The sequence below is a fragment of the Vulpes vulpes genome, chromosome 6 (assembly GCF_048418805.1).
Source record: "Vulpes vulpes isolate BD-2025 chromosome 6, VulVul3, whole genome shotgun sequence".
Classification (NCBI taxonomy): domain Eukaryota; kingdom Metazoa; phylum Chordata; class Mammalia; order Carnivora; family Canidae; genus Vulpes; species Vulpes vulpes.
The window spans coordinates 107,839,933-107,855,065 of NC_132785.1; the positions used below are offsets into that span (position 1 = coordinate 107,839,933).

Genomic DNA, 15,133 nt, shown 5'->3' on the forward strand with positions numbered 1-15,133 from the left:
TTATTTATTCGTGAGAGACACAGAGAGGCAGAGACATAGGCAGAGGAAGAAGCAGAAACAGGCTCCCTGTGGGGAGCCTGATGCGAGACTCAATCCCAAGACCCCGGGACCACAACTCGAGCCAAAGGCAGATAGATGCTCAGCCACTGAGCCACCCAGGCATCCCTATATTCAAGATATTTTTAAATAGAATATGAAAATTGGGAAAACAGAGGATCATGCCATTTGAAACTAGGGCTAAAGTACATCTGATGATGTACTTGTTCTGTTTCTTTTTTTAATAGCTGCTTAGTTGAAATATAATTCACCCACCCTACAATTTACTTATTTATAATGTGATGTAATTAAGTAGCTTTTAATATATTTAGAGTTGTACAGCTATCACCACAATTGTAGAACAATTTTTATCTCCCAAAAAAGAAACACTAGACCCATTAACAGTCATTCCTTATTTGCCCCCTAAGCCCATGGATCTAGAACGCCACTAATCTGTCTTTATGAATTTATCTATTTTTGACGTTTTGTATTGGTGGGATCATACAGTATGTGGTCTTTGTGACTTGTTTCTTTCACTTAACATAATGTTTTCAATGTTTATATTAGAATGTACTGGTATTTAACTTCTTTTTATGACCAAATAATATTCTATTGTGTATTTATCCACCAATTATCCACATTATACTTATCCCCCAGTTGATGGACTTTTGGATTTTTTCTGTTTGGCTAGTATGAATAAGGCTGCTATAACATTAACTTACAAGTTTTTGTATGGATTTACCTTTCCATTCTCTTGGGCTTATAACCAGAAGTGGAATTCCTGGATCATATGATAACTCTGTATCTCACTTTTTGAGGTATTGTCAGACTATCTTCCATACTGGCTGCACCATTTTACATTCTCACCAATAGTATATGAGGATTCCAATTTCTCCATATCCTTGCCAATACTCGTTTTTTGTTTTCAAAAAGTTATCATTCATCCTAGTGGATATGAAGTGGTATCTTATTGTTTAGATTTACATTTGACTAATAACTAGTGATACTGAGCATGCTTTCCTGTATTTATTGGCCAGTTGTATATATTCTTTGGAGAACTGTTTAGACCCTTTACCAATTTTTAAGTTGGAGTATTTGGGCATTTATTATTGAGTTATAAGAGTTCTTTATATAGTCTATAAACAGGTCACTTATATATATGATTTGCAAAAGTTTTCTCCATTTTGTAGGTTGTTTTATTACTTTCTTGGTGATGTCCTTTGAAGCAGAAACTTTAAAATTTTTAAGTCTGATTTCTCTGTTTTTGTTGTTGCTTCTATTTTGGTTTCATGCCTAAGAAACCATTGCCTAATCCAGTGTCCCAAAGATTTATGTCTGTGTTTTCTTCTAAGAGTTTTATAGTTTTAACTCTTACACTTAGGTCTTCGATCATTTTAAGTGAATTTTTGTGTGTTTTTGAGGCAAGAATCCAAATCCATTGTTTTGCATGTGGATAGCCAGTTGTTTCAAACATTGTTTGAAAAGACTGTTCTTTTCCTGTTAATTGTCTTGGCATTTTTGTTAAAAATCAATTGACCATTAATGTGAGGGTTTATTTCTAGATTCTCAAATCTGCTTCATTGATCTATATGTCTATCCTTATGCCTCTAGCTCACTGTTTTGATTACTGTAGGTTTGTAGTAAGTTTTGAAATTGGGCTGTATGAGTTTTCCAATTTTGTTCTTTTTCAAGATTGTTTTGGCTACTCTGGGGCTCTTGAATTTCCATAGGAATTTTAACTTGTCAGTTGTTGCAAAGAAGTCAGTTGGGATTTTGATAGAGATTGCATTGAATCTTTAGATCATTTTGGGGAATATTCCCATCTTAATATTAAAATGATTGCATTGAATCTTTAGATCATTTTGGGGAATATTCCCATCTTAATATTAAAATGATTCATGAATGTAGTATGTCTTTCTATTTACTTGTCTTTAACTTTCAGTATTTCATAGTTTTCAAAGTATAAGTTTTACATTTTGTTAAATTCCCAAGTATTTTATTTTTTGATGTTGTAAATGTTATTGTCTTTTAATTTCATTTTCAATTTGTTTACTGATGCTTTATTTTTTCCCCCAAGTTTTTATTTAAATTCCAGTTGGTTAAAATACAATGCAATATTAGTTTTAGGTGTAGAATTTAGTGGTTCATCACTTACATAGAATATCTGGTGTTCATCACAACTGCCCTCCTTAATCCCCATTAGCTCTTTAACATCTCCCCTGCCATGCTCCTCAAGTAACCATCAGTTGGTTCTCTATAGTTAAGAGTCTGTTACTTGGTTTGCCTCTCTTTCCCCGTCTCCCCCACACCATGTTCATTTGTTTCTTAAGTTCATTGGTACTTTAGAGAAATGCAGTTGACCTTTGAATAATGGGGCTTGAGGTGCCAAACCTCTGTCCAGTTGAAAATCTGTGTAAACCATGTTCAAGGATCAATGTACAATTAACTTCTGTATGTTGATCTTATATCCTACAACTTCACTGAACCATTTATTAGTTCTAATAGAGTTTTAGTAGACTACTTAAGACTTTCTATATTCAGGGGCACCTGAGTGGCTCAGTCAGTTAAGCATCTGACTCTTGATATCAGCTCAGGTCTTGATCTCAGGGTTGTGGGTTCAAGCCCCATGTTGGGTTCCATGCTGGACATGGAGCTTACTTAAAAATATAGAGGACGCCTGGGTGGCTCAGCAGTGAGTGCTCAGAGCATGATCCTGGAGTCCCGGGATTGAGTCCCACATGGGGCTCCCTGCATGGAGCCTGCTTCTCCCTCTGCTTGTGTCTCTGCCTCTCTCTGTGTCTTTCATGAATGAATAAATAAAATCTTGAAATATATATATATATATTTTTTTTCCTATATACAGAATCGTATCATTTGCAGATATAGTTTTACTTTTTTATTTCTTTTTTTAAAGATTTTATTATTTATTTATTTATTTATTTGAGACAGAGAAACAGACATGGGCAGGGTTGAAGAAGCAGGCTCCATGCAGGAAGCCCGACACGGCACTCAATCCCGGGACCCTAGGATCACACCCTGGGCTGAAGGCGGCGTTAAAACTGCTGAGCCACCCAGAGATCCCCTACTTTTTTATTTCTGATCTGGATGTCTTTTATTTCATTGTCTTACTTAATTGGCCTGGCTAGAAATTCTAGTACAGGATTGTATAGAAGTGGCAGAAGTGGACGTCCTTGTCTTCTTCCTGACTTTTGGGATAAAAGCAGTAAGTATGATATTAGTTGTGGGCTTTTTATAGATGTCCTTTGTCAGGTTGAGGAAATTACCCCTTTTTTTGTGGAGTGTTTTTATCATGAAAAGGTGTTGAATTTGATGAAGTTCTTGATTACACTTTACCTTATATTACAAAATAAATGAAAATCTCAATTTATACTCATTTAGTTGGTCTGAGTAGAAACTTACTTAATGTTATAAAGAAAAGATAGGCTAAACAGTTATTAATGTAAATAATTTCACAATGAACATATCACCCTCTAAGACTAGCTTTACAAAATTTAGCTTTTGTTTTGTTTTTTTTGGTTTTCAAAAAGATTATTTATTCATGGGAGACACAGAGAGAGAGGCAGAGACACCGGCCGAGGGAGAAGGATCCAACTCCAGGACCCTGGGATCACGATCTGAGCCAAAGGCAGACGCCCAACCACTGAGCCACCCAGGCATCCCAAATTCAGCTTACTTTGATATAAGTTGTTTCTGCTAATTTATAACCTAATCCTGGATGTTCATTTAGAAGTCTCAATGGGACTGTTATTTGGCTAAATTTAATCACTTACCATAGTTTTTAAAAGCAACATTTTATTGTAAAAAAAAAACAGACTTCCCCATTCCTGGTATTTCATCCCATCAATCTACATTGATGAAGTTGTCTAATACCAGAAACTATTTGGTACAACTTTCTTAAGAGGTGGTACCAAAGAAAAACTTCCAAGTTAGCCTGTGGTATAGTAGACTTCTCTACCCTCTAGGCATATAATTTTTTGAAAAAAATGACCATTTATATCTAGAAATTGTTTCCCATCTAGATAAAATTCTGAAGAACAGTTAGCTCTAGTCTTTAGAATTTTTATTTTAATCTGCGAAGGAAGAGAAGGAGAGAAAAACTGGGACTCTTGCAGCCTGGATATTCTTCTCTGTGGCCTGACAGCAGATTTGTCTGACTTAACTTTATAAGGCCTGTAGGGTCTCCCTCTATAATAGAAGTTAAATTAACTGCAGTTGATTGATTGAGGAGGAAAATCATCTAGCCTTTAACCTCTAGATGGCAGCATGAGTCTTACTGTGCTACCAGCTTTTCCTTGACCATTTCTCTTGAACTGGGTTTCTGATTTAGGTAAGACATTCTTGTGACTTTACCAGACTATTTGCCTAACTTTGTTGATGCCTTTCTTGATTTTTTAGATTTTTGTTTTTCCTTTTCATCCAGTTTTTAAATCCCTTTTCAAAGCAATATATATTTCTGATGCTCAGAGTCCTTTAGTTTCTCTATTGTCAGAAATAATATTTTGCTTTTTTTTTTTAAGATTTTATTTATTCATGAGATTGGCAGAGACGTAGGCAGAGGCAGAAGCAGGCTCCATGCAGGGAGCCCCATGTGGGACTCAATCCCAGGACTGCGGGATCACACCCTGAGCCAAAGGCAGGTGCCTAACCGCCGAGCCACTCAGGCATCCCAACATTTTGCTTTTGATTAAAGAGATTGGTAGAAAAAATTCTAAAAATGTGGTAGTTTAATTCAATAGCTTCTGTACCTGGATATAAGCCCTCTCAGAATGGGCTCAGTTCTCATCTTGGCTTATCTTGTTCTATCCTTTGACTCTGCAGGTTACCGTGTGAGATTAGACACTGCCTTATTAAGCTAAGGCAAGAATGTTGGCTAAAATTGATGAAATAAACTTGGATTCATTAGTCGTTCTTCAAGAAGAATTTAACTGTTTTAAAATAAAACTTGCAAATAGTTAGCCATTTTGAATGATGAGGTAATAGGAAAAGAATGAAGTATTCAGTTCAGCAACTGAGTGCCAACCTTGTGCAAGGCTCTGCAGGGGAATATGAAGATGAATAAGACATAATTACTGTCCTTGTGCAGATTAAAATCCAGTAGGAAAGGGAAATAAGACAATTAAGTAAATGATTCTTAATAGAAAGTAGAGGAGGTGAGCTCCATAAGTGTTTGAAGACCTGTAGGGTGGGGAAGAAGAGAGTAATTACATTAGATTGCTATAGGAATGGCAGGTATGTTTGATTTTGAATGTCAATATGGATTGATTAGTAAGGATTGTATAGGGCCATTGAATTGAGGATTTGAGAAGGAGCCTGGATTCAGAGAAGTCAGTTAGTGTTGTCTGCTGTGGACAAGAGGAAGGGATGTGGTAGTATTTGCTATATCTGGATCAGTGAAAATAGACGTTAAAGAACACATAGGAGCTTGTTAGGTGGGAGTGGGAAGGGACCATATTCCAGGTGGAGTGAATATTCAGAGCAAAACAGAGTTTGAAGGAATACCTGTGCTCAAGGAATGGGTGAGGGTGATCTGATTCTTAAGGGAGCCCGGGTTACATCAAGGTCCATAAGGACTAAGACAAGAAAGGAGACAGGGACTGGATTAAGGAGAGCCTTCAATACTAGGGGTTGAGGAGTTAAACTTAAAGGTAGCAGAAGCATGTGAAATTTTTAAGGTATTTTAACAGCTATAACATGAACTGTGCGTTCATTATAGATGATTTATAGTGACACTCACTAAAAGAGACCTTATCATAAGGTAAAGATAAGAAAGTAAAAACTATATAGCCTTAACACTAAGAAATAACCATTGTTAATATTAGATGTGTTTTTTGCCCCACTGTTTTCCCTTTCTGCTTGTGTTCATACACAGGCATGCTTTTTAAATAACCGAGACTAGTTATATGTATATAGTTTTAGCCTGTGCATTTTTTTCATTTATTCCATCTTAAGTATTTTTCTGTGTCAAAAATTCTACCATTGAAGATTTCTGAGTAGGGAAGTCACGTGGTTAGGAGATGTTGGTGCATAGGATGGAATGGAATGGTAGAGCCAGGAGGCTGGAAGGTATTATGGGAGTCCAGCAAGAAGAGTTGAGGGCTTGAATGAATGGTGCAGTGAAAATGGAAAGAAATGCACTGACAGAAGATGTTTCAGCTCTATCATTTCCAGAACTAGGTAACTGTCTATCTGGATGGATCGAAGGGATAAAGCTGAAATTAGAGTCTACCATGATGCTTTGAACCTAACTAATTATAGGGACTTCAGAAGAAGGAGAGAGATCCAGTTAAAGAAAAACATCACATAACTCTTCTATACATTTCTTAGGAGGCAGGCACCTTGATTTTTTAAGAAATAAGTAAAAGCCATTTGTTCTTAGGTGGATGTTATTAATAGAGTGACAGCAATACTCTAGTTTGGGCAACAGGTAATGTTTTGGATAGATATTTTTCTGTCAGGGAGATAAACATGTGTAACAGGATATCCATAACTTCAGAAATGGATTTGTGGAGTCCCTCTACAGTACTCTTTGGCAGATCAGTAGGCCTTTCAGTTGAATAAATTACTTTGTATAGTTTTCTTCCATGGTAGTGATATTTTATTCACTTAGCTTACCTATATTCAGGAAATTGGTATGGTCTTTATATATAGTTGATATCCAAATATTTATTAACTGGAAAAAAATTTCAGAAGTATAAATTTGAAATAATGTGGTAACTACACTTACATGGTGAGCATTGTATAATGTATAGAATTGTCAAGTCACTGTGTACACCTGCAACTAATATAACATTGTATGTCAACTATACTTCAAAAATAAATAAAGAATATGTTTAAAATAACGCAATTGGCCCCAAATACTTGATGTTGATACATCTATTAAGAGCTATATTTGGAGTATATCAGCAACAGACAGGGTCAGTTCCTCCAGGAGTGAAGACAACATTTTATGTGTAGCTAGAGATTTGTGAGATCTCTGACAGAGAGGAAATCTACTGCCAAATTGTCTTCTAGAAAGGCATTTCCTACTGCTACATTCTTATGAACACCAAGCATTATAATTTTAAAGTCATTGCTAACTTGGTAGGCAAAACATTAATATCTTGTTTTAATATTTATTTTTTCAGTTGTGAGGATGAACTCTTTTTTTTAATGTTTCTTAATTATATCTGTTGACAGGGAGATTCAAGAAGGTATGTATTTAAATTATTTTAACCTGAAAAATAAAGCCAGGGAACTTGATGCAAAAGCACCTTAAGGACAGTGTTTAATCTGCACTACTCAAATACCAAATGAAATTTATCTTTTGTTTTCTTTGTTTCGGACACTGCCATACCATTTCACCATAGTCATTAGCATGGGATCCTATTTAGGTAGTAATACAGTATAAAATCTAGAAATCCCACTTTGGAAGGATCAAGGTTATTCCTCATAATTAGAAATTGTCAGTTTAGCCTTAAGTATTTTGTTTTTAAAAATGTATTATGATAATGGGAAATAAAACATTCCATTATTTCTCATTTTTCTCTTGGTTAACAAATTAGGATACACAAAGCCTCAAATTACCTTTAAGGCTTATAAGCATTCATATATTTTATCCATTAGTCAAGTTGTTTCATAAACCCAACATTGCCTCTGAAATGGCTTTATGCACAAAGAGGATTTTACCATAAAATGCTTGTGATGTTCTATTCTCTTCTGATTTGGGGTGGGGGGTTGGGGAACGCAAAGATAGAGGAAAGCAAGTGGGGCATACATTAATTTGGATGGGGTTGGTTTCAAAGTAGCATTCTGTTTAATTGTAGAAAATACATAGGGAGGATGTACATACTGAAACAATTTAAAGTTCAACACTAGGGGAATATCCAAGTGAATTATAGTACCATCCACACAGGAGAAGACAATGTAGCCATAAAAATGTTAAAGCATTAAGGAGAACTTAATGACAGGAAACTGCTGATTATATGTAAGGATAATTGCAAGTGAAAAAATTATAATGCACAACACAAAATCAAGTTGTTTTTTTTCTTTTTGGTTTTGTTTTTTGATAGTGTGGACATAGACAAATGATGGGAAGGAAATACAGTAATATGTTTTTGTTTTGTTTTTCTACCCTAGAGGAAGAGACATTTATTCTGCCCTATAAACACCCAAAATGCACAAATGTTTTAATGCCTATCTCGTGATTTTTTTTGTTCTTTAAAATTTTCTGAATTTTCCTTATAACCAACTGAGCAACCCAGGTGCCCCAATCTTTCTAAGTACTTTTAAATGTTTATGAAGCTATCACTTGACTTATCAGCAATTAGAGAAGAGACAAATACTGAGCTTACTCTCTGAACTTCTTTACCCCTTTCCCTCCTAATTTGTGTTCTGTTGTTTTTACATTTACATATAGATGTTTAGCATCTATATTTATATTGTTTTGCAACCTAGTTCTACATGTTTAAATATTAGCTTTATACTTACACATTTTTCAAATGTCCAATATAAGTCCTATACTGCCCACAGTGAGCACATTCTATTTTTGGATAGAGAAACTTAAGAAATAGAGAAAAACTGTATACCATTCTAGAAACAAAATTATAGTTACATGAAAGATCTATCTCCTGATATCCTGTGCAGTTAAAATTTTAAACTCTTTTATCGACTGTTTCTAATAAATAAAAATGATTAGATCCATTAACAATAATTGATCACTTTAAGCAAGTGATGAATAGCTAGGGGAGAGTTGTGATACTTCATTTCCCATCCTTAGCATGTTCTTCCAGAAGTAGAAATTTGGGAATAAAAGGAGTGGTAGCCTCTTGGGTCAAGGGCAAAAGATGGCTTAGTTGGTGAAAGAGGATCTTTTCATAAACAAACATTGGCCAAGATTTTGTCCAGCTTTGTTCTTTCAGCTTTTCTCACCTGTAGTTGGAGAACAATACTTATAGTTTAAACTGTTTAGTAGGAGCAAAGAACTGTTTGAATGTATGAAATTGCAGCTCTTTGGTTGGGAAGTAAAATGAGACCTCAGATTCAGGATACAAAAATATTCCACTGTGACATCATTTTTTTTTGTTATCTAATAAACTTTCTAAAATGGAAGTATAATATATATAATGAAAAGTAAATTATAATTTACGGCTTAATGAATTTTCGGAAAATTAGTACTTCCCTGTGACCATGACCCAGACCAGATGAAAATAACCTTTCGAATATAAAGCCACCTTCATGCTTTTCTCAGTGACTATCTGCCCCTTCCCCTAAAGCAAGCACTATTGTGACATATCATGAAAGAATTTTGTTTTTGAACTTTATGTAAATGGAATCACAAGTTACATACTCTTTTGTGTCTGGCCTCTTTTGTTCAACATTTTGATTATGATATCCATTGTCTTTAGTGGTCATTTGTTTCTTTCCATCACTATGTGTGGTATGCTGTTGCAAGAACACAATACAATTTTTTTCATTCTGCCAATCATGAACATTTGAATTGTTTCCAGCTTTTGATAATTATAAATAAATACTCTGAGCATTGGTAGTATAGGTCTTTTTTTGGTATATGCATTTTTGTTGTATATATAACTAGGAGTAGAATTGCTGGGTTATGTCTATATATAATAGATGCTGCTTCCAAACAGTTTTCCAAAGTGGTTATACCAATTTATAAGCCCTTTGGCAATTTCAGTTCCTCCAAGTCCTTACTGGGAGACTTTTAAATTCTAATCATTCTGATAATTATAATGGTACCTCAATGTAGTTTTAATTTCCATTTCTTAATTATTAATGAGGTTGAGCACTTTTTTGTATGTTCATTGGCCATTTGGATAACATCTTTTGTGAAGTGTTTATCATACCTCTTGCCCATCTTTAAAATTGGATTGTCAATCTTTTAAAAATTGATTTGCAAGTATTATTGACATATTCCAGATAATGCATTCTTTGTCAGTTACATAAATTGCAAATATCTTATCCCTCTCTATGGCTTGCCTTTTGATTTTCTTAATGGCATATTCTAATGAGCCAAAGTTTGGGGTTTTTTTCTCCCAGCTTTATGTTTTGTCAGGTTTCAAATCGCTTTTAAATATTTTAAGAACAGTACAATACTTATATACCCTTCACCTGTTCACCAGTTGTTAACATTTGTCACAGTTGCTTTATCTTTCCACATACAATTTTAAGTTTATTGTTTTATTCTTGAACTATTTGACAGCTAGCTGCAGAAACCATGACACTTCATAAATACTTAAGCATAATTTTTAAAGAGGACATTCTCCTACATATCTACAGTATAATTTTAACACACTCAGATTTACCATGATACAATATAATTGACATACAATCCTTATTCAGATTTCTCCTATTTATTTATTTATTTATTTATTTATTTATTTATTTATTTATAGATTTTATTTATTTATTTATGAAAGACACACAGAAAGAGAGAGAGAGAGAGGCAGAGACAGAAGCAGGCGCCATGCCGGGAACCTGATGTGGGACTCGATCCCGCGACTCCAGGATCACGCCCTGAGCCAAAGGCAAGCGCTAAATCACTGAGCCACCCAGGGATCCCCAGATTTCTCCAATTTAAACACAAATTTTGAATTTTAGTATAGTTCGTTTTTGGAGTATTTTCACTTTTTGTTAATGCCACCCCTGTCATTTTAGCTTAGGTTATGATAATGTCAAAGCTGTAGTATCTTAGAAATGAATATTAAATTACTAGATATGTGACTTGGGCTGGCTGAATTCTTTTCTTCCCCTACTTCTTCTCCCTCATGGGGATATCAGAATATCATTATTGGTTACATAATAGAAAAAATTCAAGTGGACAAAGTGAAAGTGTGTGTTCTTACTGGTTTCCTGATTTGATATGTAAGTTTTCTGACAGCCTTACTGAGCAGTGCATTTTTAAATGTGTTATCATTTGTCATGTGGAAATCCTTGGAAAAACACTTTCTAAAAAAAAAAAAAAGGAAAACCACTTTCTTTGATAAACCAAAACATCTTTAACTGTTGACTAACTTGGGCACCGTATGACAAAAAAACTTGTATAATGAACTAATAACTGAGTTGGTGTATATAATTATTTTAGAATTGGAAAGAATAAGGAAGATTTTAGTCTCACATTAGTAATTAAAACTTCCATCACTTAATTATAAAAGACATCTTTTCAAATGTGTATGGAAACCATTATGGCTAGTAAGAAATAGAGAGTAAATTTGTAATATAAAATGGAAACAGCAGATCTAAGCAATGGAGGATTATTAGAATAGAAGTTGTTTGGATGGGATGTGGGATGTGGAAACCACAGGGAATTACACTGGAGCCATTGATTTCAGTTGGATTATTAATGATTTATCTAAGCGCGGTGCTTATAGACCTTACAGTTTGACCCAGAGCGGAAAATCTACCCTGTGCAGTGGATTATTTTTAGAAATAGTGGAGCCTACTAGATAGGTTTCTTTTGAGAAAAAAAAAAAATAACTTCATGAGGATTGGAACTATGTCTTGTGCAAATGAATCTGTGTCAAATTCCCCAGTCAACTAGAAAGAAAAGCCAGTGTGAAGAAGGAAATGCATTGCTGTGAAGATGCCTGAGGAAAAAGAGCTTGTTTGGGCATCTTTGTTGTGAAGGTTTAGGAAATCACTGAAGCACTGTACACAATCTTCAGTGGCTTACTGTCCAGTATAGTTTTTCTTTTTCAGTTCATAAATCTTTTGTAGAAATGAATACATTGTAACTAACATAAAACATGTAAACGATGACTTTAAGTCCCTGTTTCTTGGTTCCAAACATATCCCCTGGGAGATTAGTATAATCATTGGCATTTTTGTGGACATTTTGTGAGGTTTGGGTTGTTTTGTTTTGTTTTTTTCCAAAGGATTTATTTGAGAAAGAGCACATGTAGGATGGGTATAGAGAGAAGATGACTCCATGCTGAGCAGGGAGCCCAACGCGGGTTCCATCCTAGGATCCTGGGATCATGACCTGAGCTGAAGGCAGACGCTTAACCAACTGAGCCACCCAGGTGCTCTGTGAGGGTTATTTTTAAGAAGAAATTCTTTTTTTTTTTTTTTAAGATTTTAAATATTTATTCATGAAAGACACACAGAGAGAGGCAGAGACACAGGCAGAGAGAGAAGCAGGCTCCATGCAGGGAGCCCAATGCAGGACTCGATCCTGGGTCTCCAGGATCACGCCCTGGGCTGAAGGCAGATGCTCAACTGCTGAGCCACCAGGCATCCCTTAAGAATAAATCCTTAAGGGGTCAGATCCAAGGAATTATATCTGTATTTGATAGGTTGATAAACTTAAGTTTGTCTGGTTTAAAGAAAGCTTTGTACTAACTTATTGTAGTGAATAGCTCATAGGAATTGCTTTTTCAAAATATAGCTTAAAAAATACCTCTATTTGGAGTGCCTCGATGGCTTGATCGATTAAGCACCTGACTCTTGGTTTCATCTCAGGTCATGATCTTAGGGTCCTGGAATTAACCCCCACAGTGGGCTCAGTGCTCAGAACGGAGTATGCTTGTCTCTCTTCCTCTGCTCCTCCCACTGCCTCTGCCCCTGTCTCTCTCCCTCTCTCATAAATAATTAAAATCTTAAAAAAAAATAAAAAGTACCTCCATTGAGGAAACTATGGCTAGTGGAAAAACGTGATGGCCTGAGTACGATATTAGCTTAGAAATAATTAGGTAGGAGCCAGATGATAAATAATGAGGGACGCCTGGGTAACTCGGTGGTTGAGCATCTATCTGCCTTTGGCTCAGGGCCTGATCCCGTGCCTGGATTGAGTCCCACATCGGGCTCCCTGCATGGAGTCTGCTTCTCCCTCTGCCTGTGTCTCTGCCTCTCTCTCTGTCTCTCATGAATAAATAGATAAATAAATCTTTTTAGGAAGGAAGGAAGAAAAAGAAAGAAAAGAAAAGAACGAACAAGTGAGGGCAATATAGTGATGAACAGTTTGGGTTCTGGAGTCATGCAGCTTTATTATGCACCTCAGTCTACCACTTAGGCAAGTTTCTTAACTCTAAGTGCTAGTTTCTTTGTGGAATGGAGATAATAACCTTAGAACAGTGGTTCTCAGATTTTTTGGTGTCACTCTTAAAGATTCATGATGACCTGAAAGGGTGTTTGTTTGTATGGGTTATATCTGTCTATATTTACTGTTTCAGAAATTAAAAAGGAGAAAATTTAGAAATATTTATTAATGAATTTTAAAATGGGAACACATCCATTACATAGTACCATAAGTAACATTTTTATGAAGACTAAATTTTCTGAACAAAAAAATATTGACAAGAGTAGCATTTTTTTCAAATTTCTTTACTGTCTGGCCTGATATAAGACAGCCTGAAAAAGATTTTCATTTCTTCTTTTGCTTTCAGTGTTACATCTTCTGTTAGGTAGGCTCTAGAAAACTTCACTGGTCACTTATTACAGAATGAGTGACAAGGGTATCTTAGTATTATACATACAGTTTTGGATTCATGGACCCCCTGAGAGATGCTTAGTGATTCTTAGGGGTTTTCTTTTTTTTTTTTTTTAATTTTCATTTATTTATGATAGTCACAGAGAGAGAGAGAGAGAGAGGCAGAGACACAGGCAGAGGGAGAAGCAGGCTCCATGCACCGGGAGCCCGATGTGGGATTCGATCCCGGGTCTCCAGGATCATGCCCTGGGCCAAAGGCAGGCGCCAAACCGCTGCGCAACCCAGGGATCCCTCCTGGGGGTTTTCTGACCACACTTTGAGAGCTTTTACCTGAGAGTGTTCTTTTTATGATTTGGTACAATATAATTTATAAAACTTTAGCATAGTGTTGGCACTTCAGTGCTTAAAAACTATCAACTTTTGTAATCATTATGGGAGCATATGAGAAATGTAAAGCATAGTAGGCATATAATCATACTTTCTTAAAAATATCACTTTGCTAACATGATAGAAGATGGATTAATAATAAAAAGAATAAGGTGGAGACAGAGAAAGACAAGTTAGTAAGTTCTTCAGTAAGCCAAACCAAAATGATAAGCCCTTGAACTAAGATAATAGAAGTAGAAATGAAAAATGAAGGATGGATTCTAGAAATCTGGGTAGTAGAATGGAAAGTCTTAGTGACTGGTTGGTTGTATTGGGGCCAGGGAGTTCTGGGCAGTAAGAATGAGGAATCAGGAATGACTCTTAGGGGCACCTATTTGGCTTAGTTGGAAAAGCATGTAACTTTTGATTTCAGTGTTGTGAGTTCAAGCCCCATTTTGGGTGCAGAGATTACTAAAAAAATAAACTTAAAAAAATTTTCCGGGATCCCTGGGTGGCGCAGCGGTTTGGCGCCTGCCTTTGGCCCAGGGCGTGATCCAGGAGACCCGGGATCGAATCCCACGTCGGGCTCCCGGTGCATGGAGCCTGCTTCTCCCTCTGCCTGTGTCTCTGCCTCTCTCTCTATCTCTCTGTGACTATCATAAATAAATAAAAATTAAAAAAAAAAAAATTTCCTATTTAGAAATCTGGTAACGGAACATTTTAAAAAATAAAAAAGAATGACTCTTAATGTGTATACCTTTGTACAGAGTTATATGTCACATATATTTAAATTTAAAAAGTCTCTTAGGTTTCTGGCTTGGATTAATATAGGAAGAAGATCACTTTTGAGAAGAGAGATTAAGAATTCAGTTGTAGGTCTATGTGTAAGCAATTTATGTGGATCTACAGGAGATAGTTAAATGTATGGATCTAGTGTACAGGAAATAGTTTTGAACATCATCAGCTTATAGGTTCTAGTTAAAGCCATCAGTGAGAAAGAGATCACCCAGGAAGGATGTGTGACATTAAAACAGAACTCTGAAAAAAAAAAGAAAATAAATAAATAAATAAAATAAGACGGGACTCTGATATGGTAGGCAGATTCTGACATGACCTCTCTGATCCCTGCTACTGGAATTAGGCCCTTGCATGATCTTATTCTCTTGAGTGTGGGCTGGGTCTAGTAACTGCAGAAGTGACAAAAAGACCATGACTTCTGTCTTGTTCTCCCTCATCACCCTTTCAGAAAAACAAGCTCCCATGTTGTAAGGATAGAGAGAAAAACTGACT

General features: G+C 35.7%; 1 protein-coding gene across 5 annotated transcripts in view; it reads left to right on the forward strand.

Moving 5' to 3' along the window:
* The window catches only part of LIN52 (lin-52 DREAM MuvB core complex component), a 124,054-nt gene that overhangs the window by 19,445 nt on the left and 89,476 nt on the right, over positions 1–15,133 (forward strand). Inside the window, exon 6 of one of the 5 annotated variants that reach the window (XM_072762026.1) lies at positions 3,585–6,896. The exons of the other annotated variants lie outside the window; for them this stretch is intronic. Coding sequence (XP_072618127.1) covers positions 3,585–3,754 — 170 coding nt within the window. The 3' untranslated portion in view covers positions 3,755–6,896. Of the gene's footprint in view, positions 1–3,584; positions 6,897–15,133 lie in introns of those variants that run through there. 5 annotated transcript variants of the gene reach the window in all.